At 39.9% G+C, this 12,166-nt stretch overlaps 1 protein-coding gene across 1 annotated transcript in view; it reads left to right on the forward strand.

Annotated features, from left to right (window-relative positions):
* susd6 (sushi domain containing 6) overlaps positions 1–11,910 on the forward strand; it is a 31,745-nt gene extending 19,835 nt beyond the window's left edge. The window contains exons 3-7 of the mRNA XM_008397386.3: positions 4,989–5,183; positions 5,983–6,177; positions 6,778–6,916; positions 7,940–8,418; positions 9,529–11,910. Of these exons, the coding sequence (XP_008395608.1) occupies positions 4,989–5,183; positions 5,983–6,177; positions 6,778–6,916; positions 7,940–8,418; positions 9,529–9,554 (1,034 nt within the window). The 3' untranslated portion in view covers positions 9,555–11,910. The remainder of the gene's footprint in view (positions 1–4,988; positions 5,184–5,982; positions 6,178–6,777; positions 6,917–7,939; positions 8,419–9,528) is intronic.
* The last annotated feature ends 256 nt before the right edge of the window (positions 11,911–12,166 follow it).

Here is a 12,166-nt window from a genome sequence, read left to right on the forward strand (position 1 = left end):
GTAATAGTTTAACCTTTTTAAATGTCTCCTTCATTTTGAGAGCTTGGATTTTTATCTTATTTAAATTTTTGTTTTGTCTTTCAGTAGCTTTCGCAGAGCACACACAACTCTGTTTGAGTCATTGCTTTTTGCCATTTCTTAAATTAAGTCTCTCTCGCGAGACTCAGATAACAGCTTGTGTTTTACTGTGACTCATTCCCTCCCTGAAAGCCTCGGAACATGCTGTACTAAACTTTGATTAGGCGATGCAAATCAACTCGGTCGGTTGTTTTCATCTTTTCTGTTTCGGTTTTAACTTTCGGCTAATTGACAGGGAGACGAACAGGTTGAATCACAAACATTGTACACATTCTGGCCACCTGGACTGAGTTCACTCTTTCAGCTAACAGAATCTCTTCATCAGGATTTCTGCCTCACCTCCAGGCTATTATAATCGTCATGCATTACATCCAGAAGTATTGGTTCATGCTAACCTGCCAAAACATGTTTGTAGCTTGTAGGTTGTAATTGCTTCTACCCTATTTTCCACCTGACGTTGTCATATTTCTCCTCCTGTCTGTTTGCTGTGTTTTATGGCCTCATCTTTCTATTTATCCTCCCTTTATCTCACTTTTTGTTGCAGTAGTTCAAGCATTTTAAAGTTTCATAGTAGCCAGAGTGGCATACATTTACAATTCCCACCTTTGGGATTGTTTTTCAGATGACCTGCATTTCAATTTCTCTTAAAGAAATTGTGTGCGAGTGTCTTTGTTGGAGAGAGATGGTTTTATTTTTAGCCGGTTTATATTTAGACCCTTTGTTTTTTTTGTGTCTATTCTTTTGCAAGCTGTGGTGTTGCACTCGGTTGCACTGATAGTGATGAATTCAGACTGAAACCGTTTGGTTTCACATGGTGGTTTAATTGTGCTCTCAACCACGTGTTAGTGTTGAGAGCACAAATACATTTATTTAATTTTTTTTATGCATATATTTTTCCTCTATTTTTGTTTCGTCAGTGTGGTGATTTATGTTATTTAAGGAAAAAGTTATGTATGAATAAATGTATGATCTCCTGACAAAGAAAAAAACCCACATTACGTAAAATATGAGTGATGTGACGGTGATAATCCTGCAGCGTAGGAGTTTAACTGAAGCAGCTTTTTCTTTAAGGTTTCAAAGGGTAGTGAAATATATTTAATATACAATATTGATAAATATTAGTTATTGGCCGTAACAGCAATATTTATATTGGTTATTGATATTGGACCAAATTTTCACATCGGTGCATCCCAGGTTTTTTTTGCCTTCAACTCATTCTTATAAAATGAGTTTTATAAGAAAATTTCAACATGTATTTATAAAAAATATTAACACACTAGCCTTTCTTCTAGTTAAGCTCTGTGTAATTCATTCAGTTTTATGCCTGGGTTATTGAGTAACAACCATGCATAAAGGCACCCATGCATTTCTAATTTTAAGGCTCTCCCTTAAATAAAAGCATTTCAAAGGGGAAAAAAAAGATTAGCACCATTACGACTCTTCTGTCCACATCAGCTCTATTGACCGCCTTGTGGGTCACCACAAAGGATAACAGCAGGGGTTAAAGCTGCTGCCCTGAACTGCCCCCTAAGGCCTGTTTTGTCCCATTCTGCCTCTCAGTCAGGTGTAATCAATTCATCACCTTTACCACCTCCATTACCTCCGTCCTCTCCTTGGAGAGCCGTTATTCTCCCCGAAGCCTTCCAGGGAACAACTGCTCTGGTCACGGTGTCAAATAACATCCTGAAATGTGGATGTGCAGTCGGCGTTCGGGTGTGTAAGTCAAAAGGAAGGATGTAGAAAGTTCAACTTTAAATGCATACATTTTGGTGTTGTTTTACCACATGAAGCACACGTTGGGGTCAAATCTGAGATTGACCTGTCACTGGAAATTGTTTTCCGAAAAAGGGATCCTGGAGGGAGAAGGATTTCTGTAACTTTGCATTTTGTAAAAAAAAATGTTGTGGAATTAATGGAAGCTAAAACTATATTATTTAATCAAGTATATAATATTTTAGAACAAGAACTGTTCTTAGTCACAGTTAAATGAGTTGATAATCAATATATCTGTTGAGCAAGACATTTGGTGAGCTATGAAATATAAAATCCCCAAGTTATGCAGCATGTTTTTATTCCTAAAGCAGCGTGAAATCAGATTTTTATGACGTAGCTGTTATAACCCTGTGGTAACTGAATGTTTTGTTCGTCTTTAAACCTCTTGAGTAAACACATCCAGCAGCACAGTTCAGTAACACGCCCACTGGTGTCAGTCTTGTCAGCCCTGGGCGTGCCTTTGTTTATGGGTGTTGACTTTGTTTCCCTGCACGTGTGTGTGTGTGTGTGTGTGTGTGTGTGTGTGTGTGTGTGTGTGTGTGTGTGTGTGTGTGTGTGTGTGTGTGTGTGTGTGTGTGTGTGTGTGTGTGTGTGTGTGTGTGTGTGTGTGTGTGTGTGTGTGTGTGTGTGTGTGTGTGTGTGTGTGTGTGAGAGAGAGAGAGAAAGAGAGAGCCTCACACATTTGAGTGTTTGCATTTAATCTTCTGGTGCCAGCTTAGAGCGTCGTTTCTCTCTGGAGATTAGGGAACGTCTGAGGCTCTGCTGTGGAAATAGTCTCTTTTCGATCTCTAAATACACACTGAAGTGGGGCGATGTGGCTGGTTGCTCTGTTCCTGTTTGTTTGTGACAGGCAACTTGTCAAAAGTTTCAGTAGAGGATGGGGAGTAAGATTTTTAAGGAATCGAATCAAGAATTGAACGAAGAAAGTAGATTTTAACTCCCATTTTAATTAAAAAAAGATTACTATGCAATGTTTAACTTTATAAAACAGATTAAAGAAGTGAAACAAAGAGTTACATCAAACTATTATTAGAAGATTAATTTATATATGCAATAGTAATAGATCTGGTAATAGCCTTTTAAATCTCATCATGACACATTCCTGGTTTCTACTGAAATCAAGCCCCGATTCTTACACACCAGTTTTACTTTGAGTTCTGTAGGAAAACATGAAGCCAAAGGAAAAAGGTCTGTGAGATTGCCTTTGTTTGTATTTGACACTTTAACAAATAAGCCTAAGCAATATATCACACTTAAAGCAGTAACTGTGTGGAACATGCATACCACATAAAACTGCAATAAATTCTTTCCAGCTCTCTACTGCCGTAGCTTTTTATGTGTCCCTTTAGTCTCCAAATTACATCAATAAGTTCCTCCAGTTTTTCACAAATCTGCAAAATTCAAACAAAATCAAGAAATCTTCAAATTTTCTCAAAATTGGTCAAAAACATTGGGTTTAAGTGACTGCAGCCTGACTTGATGTCAAGTTATAGTCTGTAATTGATACGACAAGTAATAAAAAGTCTGATTTTTATTAGACAGTAGTGCAAATATCATAATAATTACTTTCTAAATTGGCACCACAAAATCTGCAATTTTGATTGGGGAAGAAAAGAATGCTAAAACAATCACAAAATCCCAGAGGAACGGCTGTTTATTTATATTTTAACAGTTTAATTGGTTTTATCACTGTATTCTGGCACAACCGGCCCTTTAAGAACATTCAGGTTTTTGACATGAGCCAAAATAAAAACGAGTTTGACCCCCGCTGTGCTAGATGGTCTCTTGATCCTTCAATGTGGGGGGAAACAAATTAAATGACAATATCCTGGTCTGAATACTGAATTCTACACTCTTGATCCTAACATACATGCACTGTTCAGAAGGGGAGCACTTCCTTAAAGATATGACAGGACATGTTTCACAAAATCCCTTTCATTTCCCCACATTTAGACTCCGTAATACACCAGCAGCAAACATGGGAAGACGGGAAACGGTGTGACAGCTGCTCTACATTACCTGCCGTCAGGTGGCGCCACACCAGATTTACTCAGATTACCGTCTGGGCCCCGAGTTTTCCTCAGTTTGCACAGGTGCTGCAGTGTTGTGTCAGATGTGCTGGATTTAGATGCTCTCCCTCGCCAGATCGTAGCTTTAAATGTGGGGGTTATTGCGAGGAGCTGTTGGCACACAACACACATTTAGATGATTTTCTCTCACCGCAGTAAAACACAGGCTCCACGAGGAGCTGGCGTTGCCCCGCCGCGCCGTAGACGAAGCCTGTTAAGGTGGATCAAAACATGATTAACTCTAGGCTACTGCCTCATCCTGTGTTTCTTGGCTGGCTCGGATATCGAAGTCTGCTATTAACAGAAAATAAATGAACCCAGAGTAGGACCCAGACCTACTGCCAGATTGAGCCATGACCAGTTTGGGAAGAGGGCGGTTTAATGAGCAGGAGCTAATCTAGAGGAATTAGATCTATACAGAGCTCACTGTGACATTTTAATCCTCTGCACGGTAGCAAGACTTCCTCCATCTAACTCGTCATCTCGATCCAGTGTTCCTCTTCTTGTGGTGTGAGATGCAGCAGAGTTTTGGTTACAATACCAGCGCGCTTTAATTATCAGCTCTACTTGTCAACAGTTTCCCCTTTTGAAAGGTCGTTTGACCCGACGGCAGCTGCCTTCAGGGTAGACCAGGCCAAGGTTTATGTCAGCGCAACATTAATGCAGCACTCGAATGCCAGAGTGGCAATAAAACAATTCTTGTCTACACACTGAGTAAATTTTATGTGATATTTAAACATAAATCCAAATTGTAAATAGAACATTCCTCCAAAAGGTATACAGTTTGTTACTCCACTTGGCTGGTACATGAAAATCTCTGCCTAAATTAAAAATTAAGATACACATCCTGTCTAGAGGCAAGCTCAACTCGGTTTACTTACATAGCACATAATTACTTCTTTTTTTTTTAAATCTTGCATTATAAAATATGGATTATGATCTCAAACTGGCTGCCAGGCTGCAGCAGGGAGTTGGTTACGTAAGGCGGAGGAGCGAAGCTCAAATCCCATTTGTGTCCCAATCCTTCAAGCAGCGAGCCGATAAATATTCCTGTCGTTGTGACTTTAGGTTGTTCGCCGCCGCTCAGAGTGCAGCATGGAAGCCTGCTGAACCAGACCGAGTCCAACCAGGTCTCCTACCCTCCTGGCTCCCAGCTCACGTTTGGCTGCGATCCAGGATATACTCCAGATGGACCAGCTACTGTCTTTTGTACCAGTGATGGAGTTTGGTCCCGGTCACCTCCAAACTGTATCAAAAACTACGGTGAGCGGCAACTTTACTGCTGATTTAAAAGAAATGTAATTTCATGTTGATAAACTTCAAGATGGAGTACGTCATACCAATTAAAATCTTTAACGTTTCACTGCAAAAACACAAATCTTACCAAGTATTTCTGGTCTAGTTTCTAGTGCAAATATCTTAGTTCACTTGAAATAAGACACAACTAACCTAAAAGTACCTTTGTAGCTACATAAACAGGCTTGTTTTAAGTAAATAATTCCTTAACATTGATGAAGAAGTACTTAATCCATTAGCAGATTATTTTACCTATAACAAGAAATGTTCCCCATGTTTTAAGTTGATTTGTCTGCCAATGGACCAATACTTTTTCATCAGTATTTACTTGAAACAAGTGCCTATATCTTGAAACTGAAATGTTTCTTTTAGTTTGTCGTATTCCAAGTTTATTAAGATATTTGCACTAGAAACTAGACCAAAAAAGCTTGTTGTGTTTTTGATGCATTTTATTGCAATGTTCTATAATTAACACAAAGTGGAAGTAAAGTGATGCATGACTTCCTTTCAGACAGTAGTGCAGGCTTTTGAAGTCGAACTTCAGCACATAATACTCGAGTAAACTCAAACTGAAATGTCTCTTCACCGCGCCTCTATACAATACAGTAACATTGACAGAAAGGTTTGTCCTTCAGAGCTGGCAGGAAGCAGCGAGTCATTCTAGGTAAACTCTGAGCTCTGAAGTCTCTCTACAGGTAGAAATAATGACAGATTTTCTGACCGCAGTAATATTAATCAAACATCCATTTCACCTCGCTCTCTCCAGTGTGTTCGCCTCCTACGCAGCCAGAGAACGGAGGCTACCGCTGCCACCCGACTCCCTGCCACCGGCTCGTCCACAACACCGTCATCGAGTATTTCTGTGACGAGGGATACACAATGAAGGGCGACTACAAGTACCTCACCTGCCTTAACGGCGAGTGGGACAATCCCATGCAGATCAGCTGCAGACTAACACAAGGTTTGTTATCCTATTTACTGGTTTTTTTGGATTTTGATTATTTCCTTCCTTTTTTTCTTTTTCTTTGAAGGCTTGAAAATGTGGGAAATTATGACTGAGGACAAGAGGCATCATAAAAAGAGAAAAAGTCGTATTTGAATAAAGTCCTCGTATTACGAGAACAAAGTCGGAATAATACAAGAACATATTGTGAGAAAAGTTGTAATATGATTTAAAAAGTCACATGACAATAAAGTCAAAATGATATGGGAGTAAAGTCATAATATTACCAGAATACAGTTGTAATTTTAGTGGAATGAAGCAGTAATTTTATGATGATTACTACACCAAAAAAATGATACTTTTTTGACTTTGTTCTTGTAATTGCAGAAAAAAAAAAACTCAGCCCGGCCCCAATACTCTGTCATATTAAAGATTTGAATAAAATGTGTATATTTGATTTTAAGTCACTCGCTCTCATTTTAGCAAGTTGCAAATTCACTGTGAATCTTTCTATTTATTCTTATAAAACTGATTAAAAGTCCAAAGTCTCTCTGGAAATGTGCGTGTGAATCAGCGATCTAACTGCTTCTACTCCGATCTGTCTTGTGGCTCATCCAGACAAGGAGCCCAGCTTGCCGTTGGGGATGCCAGCGCTGTCCATCGTGTTGACCACAGCGAGTTCTGTGCTACTCATCCTGCTCTTAGTGGTGCTGTTTGTCCTCGTACAGCCAAAACTCAAGTCCTTCCATCATAACAGGTGAGATAACCTCCACGTCAAAGCTTTCCCTTTTCGTTTCCTCATACCGCAAAACTGAACTGGTTTCATGCAGTAAGTTGTGTTTTCTTTATCGAAGAGAATGTTTTCTGCATCTTATTACTAAAATGTGTTAAATCTATAACATTAAAAGGCCCGCATGTCCACTTCTTCTACGCTCTTACCTGTTAGTCATGTTTTGGTTGATTCTTGTTGTGTAATTTAGCTCATGTATGACTTGTTCTGCAAGCGTTCATTTCTGACTTTCCTGGCCGATAAAAATAAAAGCATTTAAAAAAAAGTTAATCTGATCACATTTGACAACTGCATCTGCTGGTGCTCTGTGATAGAAAAGCCAGGGTGATTTGATTTGATGCTCATTGGCGGTCTTGTTGATTGTGTAATGGACCAGATGGCTTCGTACAGCCCGATAAACAGGCAACACTAATCATTAGGAGATCTTGCTGCACCTCGCAACACGTTAGACCCTAACCCAAAACCGAGTTTCGTATTTAAGAGGGAACTACTATGAAAAATTCATATTTTATACATTTTTAGACGCATAAAAAAAGCAGGTGTTTTTGCCAATAAGTTTATGTTTTTTGGTGTCTGGAAAAGGAGCCTTTTCAAAAACCTCCTGATTTTTAACTGTCATTTATAACCCAACAACCCAAGCTGAGCTCCAGCATATTTAGTTTTCTGGTTTTACAGCTGTTTGTGCAGTACAATGGCTGCTGGAAAGACAAGTGTTGTTAACTTACCGGCCAAAAACCACTTGCTGTATTCTTGTTGGTTATCCAGGAGGCTCTACTAATGCATTTAAAGATGCATGATTGTATAATTGTAGCAATTTTTACCTGCAAAAGGCTCAAAATAGGCAGAACTGAGAACTTGTAATCTCATTGTCTAAAAATGTATTGAACATGTTTTGCATAACCCATAGGAAGCACAATGTGTCACCTTTAGATCACATATTCAGTTTAGCTTTAGGTGTTAAATTATTGTGTGTTTGTATTTGGTCATTAGGAGGGAGCAGGGCGTCTCAGGCCAGACCAGCTCCATCGTGGTGGAGGGCGTCCAGGTGTCCCTGCCCTCCTACGAAGAGGCGGTATATGGAAGTGGCGGACCCTGTGGCATGTCTGGACCTCCTCCTTCTCCGCCACCGGCTGCAGCTCCACCAGAGTCGCGGGTCCCCATCGTGCTCTCCGAGGGGCTTCCTCAGGGAGCCGCGGGGGGCCAAAGCTCCAGCAGGAGCCGCCAACACAGAGAATTAGACTTCTGTCTCCCGTCAACCTCTTCCTCCTCTTCCTCCTCCTCCCGCCATCACGCAGAGACGGTGTTGGTTCATCAGGCGCCCTCATCCTCCTCCTGCTCGTCTTCGACTTCATGGGCTAGAGAGCACCTTGCGGGTGCCTGGGCGGGCCCCCTACCTCTCCGTAGAGACTCTGAGAGCAGCGACCAGCACAGTCTGCTTTCAGTCACCTCTGTAGACGAGTTTGCTGATGGTAAGAGGAACATCTACAAAAAACTTTTACAAATATGACTTAATGATGTTTACATTTTCTGTTGGACCGATTCCTTTTCTTTCTTTTTTTTCTCTTTTTTTTTGTAAGTGTTATAAATATTCACATCCCTTGAATTTAACACATGTGCATTTATATACAGCTCTCTTAAGTCAAAATCACTTTTTAGCAGCAACCCCTCAGGGTATGTCTGTACTAGCTGCACATCTAGAGACTAAATGTGACACTATATGAAAATACATATTTCTATACAACTTTAAAGACAAATTGTCTGTCAAATTCCACTGATCAAATTTTAGTTTTTTGATGATTTAATTTTTGGAAAGCCTGAATTTTATTATTATTATTTTTTTACCAATGCACCACTTGGGTTACCATAGTTCATAGTGATGTCAGCACACCTACGGCGGCCATCTTGTTTAACAGACGTGTTTTTCAGCTTCTGTTTATTTGGACTTTGAATTCAGGTCAACTCTATGATGGAATCTACGGGTCAGGCTGCAATTCTTTTTCTTTATTTCCCCCTTTCAATCATGAGAATAAAGCCATAATATATTAGGAATACAAATATTATTTTCATAATGACTCAACACAGAAAATGATTAAACTTTTCTTCATTAAAACTACTTTTTTTCACTTAATTTTAAGTCCTTCTGGTAAAATTGTAATTATTTTTGCCAAAATTAAAACTATAACCTCGTAATTAATAATCCGCTGTTCAACTTACAGAAGGATTGATTGAAATAAAAACCACTTTTTGAAAACGTCTTCTGTCATTTGTAATTTCTCTTTTAGAAAAAACCCCCATTAAAATCAAGAAATCTGATCTGTTATGAAAAGACCTTAAATGTACTCCAACCCTTAATTTCTTGGTGCAAAAAAAAAAAGTTAAGCCACACAATAAGAAATGCAACATTTAACGTCAGAACCTGCACAGAGGTCACAGAGGATAGCAGAAACACAATCTGCAACGGAACAATGCAAAGCTGGAAGTGAAAACATAGCTTTGCACAACCTGATGCAGAGTTTTGCACCAAAGTTGATGCAGTAACCTTCGCTCTGCTCTCATACGACTCCTCTGTTCCCCTGCAGATATCCCTCTGTTGAAGGAAGCATGAAGCCTGCGGCCCGCTATCAACAGCAGCAGCAGCATCTTCCTCTATCTGTCGCTGCTGTCTGGAACCGACTGTGGCTGCCTATTTGCTTCCCCACAACTTCCCTCTGTCGTCCGAGCAGCCAGCAGAGAAGTGACTAGAACAATGCTCAATCTCCTACTGCAGCCTCTTCTGCTATTACTGTTCTCAAGCGAAACCAACAACCAGTACCGATACTGCAACATAAGCAATGATGGAGCCCACCGGACCCTTAAGCTGGTTGAACCTGAGCAAAGGCCAGACGCATTAAGTGGAACCCGATTGACGTAAATCCTGTAGATCCTGTGAATAAGAGTGAAAAATTACTTATCGAGTCAGGATTGTTTGTCATAGGTTGCGTGTTGCCCTGCCTCTCGCCCAGTGTAGTCATCTGTATCTCCACTGCAAATAGTTTAACTTTTTTTTTTTTTTTCAGCAAAAGCTCTAGACTCATCAGTTCTGATCGGAATCTGTTGATATGGGAAAAAAAAAAAAAAAAAAAGTTTGATTAACTTGTGATTTTTGGCTCCTGAAGCTTCGGCGCTCAGAACCGTCTTCCCGCTGTACTAGAAAAGTCGTGAGTCACGCCTGACTTTTTCGCGGCCCTCTTTTGCGAATGCTGCATGTTGTTTGTTTTGTTTTTTTTTCAGTTCACTGCTGAACGACGCATGAAGCCTCCTCCGTTTCCTTCTCTCTCTCTGTTCACCGCCGCTGTCTAGCAAATGGATTAGCCGGAGTGACAACCGTGTCACAAAAGCTAAAAGCAGCGCGCAGCGTTTCATTAAGCGCCACATCACGGCTATAAAAAGCCCTGCTTCTTTATTTTCCGCCGCCAGCTGCAGCCGTATCTAGAGGCCGCTGCTTCTGCTGCGTGAGTGGGATTGATTGGTGTTTTGGCTGCACATCTTACACTTCTCGTACACGGGAGAGGGGCGACGTGGTTTTCTGCCTGAGCTGAAGTGAGACGCCTGTTGTGATCGGACAGCTGATTAAACTTTTTAAGGTTCCTATTGTTAAATTTTTCTTTTTCCCTCACTGTATTTATTGTTTGCGTGTGACTGTTTGCTTTGAGTTGCCGAATCGGAGTGTGTATGTGTGTGTATTTCTTGTGTAGCCAGGCAGGAGAGAACATGTCCAGATATGGTAGGCCTCCATGCAACCCTTTTCCTGGTTTGCTTGTCCTCAGATTGAGGACAATGTCCCAGTCTTTCGTCGTAGGAAAACATCCCTCCCAACGCTTAAAAAAAAAAAAGTCACATGAACAAACCAGCTTCACTTGTGGCATTGAGTTCGCAACACAATAAGGGTATTATTTATCCACTCTCAAGCTAGAATACGGCTGTAGAACTTCACTCTCCTTAAAGGAACTGACTCGCCCGTCTTCATGCTGAACTAAAGACTCCACTGTTGAGAATTGTGGAAACAGACTGCAACTGGTTGCAGTAAAATAAAGAAAATAAGAAGAAAAGGCTTTGTTAGATAGCAATTCATCCCCCTCGACATACTCACTCACTCACTCGCTCGCTCACTCTTAACGCCAAGTGCAAATTAAAGAGAGAGAACGCGTCCTTCTGTTCGAAGTCATCATCTGTTTTCATTCCCACTTGAAAAGCTTTGAGCTGGTCACCGTGGAAACAGCATGGCTCGGACAAACCCTGACAATTACTTTTTGAGCTTTTGAAAACACACAGACACACACTAAATATCTGTTCTAGTTTTTATTTGGCTTTTTTTTTTTCTGTCATTGTCAGCGGCTACATTATTCATGCAAACAAAATGTTGCCTTAGATTTGTACATTTTCTTTTCTTTTAATATGTGTAATCTTAAGCCTCCAAATTGATTGCTTTACAGTTTTTGCAACTTGTTGTTTTCCCAATTGCCTTACTCTATTCTTTTTCTATTCTATGCATAAAACAGTCTTTATTTATCAATACGTTTACTTCTGTTGTGGGCACAACTAGGCGAATGTCTGTCCCTTTCTGTTCTCCCCACTGTTTTTCCAGCAACTGTGATGAAAATTGACAATGATAACAATGAGCCTGAAAGCACCTCTTTCATTACCTTTTGGCTTCTTTTGCTGCAAGGCTTCAAGTTTTAAGACGACTGGAGGAAAAAGAAAATGTTCTAAAGAAGCACTGTTGTACGGTGTTTATTCCCCAGAAATAACAAGTTCAAATTATCCATCTGGACTCTTAATTTCAATGCTTTAAGCTTTTTTTTTTCTCTCTGAACATGGCAGTGGGTGTGAAGATAGTAATTTAATATTTGTATAAAGTTTAATTTAATTTTACAGTGTGTATATAACTTTCTAATTAAAGCTTTCTTTTAAATGTGGAAGAAGGTGTGAACTTTTTTCAGTGTCCTGCTTATTTCTGTTCATGCTGGATTGAAATATTCTTGCAAACATTTTAATATTGATAGTTTTAGACCAGTTTTAAATGAATGCTCACATAATTTTTTGAAAGTGTATCACGTGGGCAGGGTTGCAAGTATTTATACTCTTGTAACTTTTTTACATCTTGCCATGCTACGGCTACAAATTTTAAGCCAATTTGAGCTAATTTGAGATTTATTGCAGTTTTATGAGGAACACTAC

Source organism: Poecilia reticulata, chromosome 21 (genome assembly GCF_904066995.2).
Source record: "Poecilia reticulata chromosome 21, P_reticulata-male-v2, whole genome shotgun sequence".
In the NCBI taxonomy this organism is placed as follows: domain Eukaryota; kingdom Metazoa; phylum Chordata; class Actinopteri; order Cyprinodontiformes; family Poeciliidae; genus Poecilia; species Poecilia reticulata.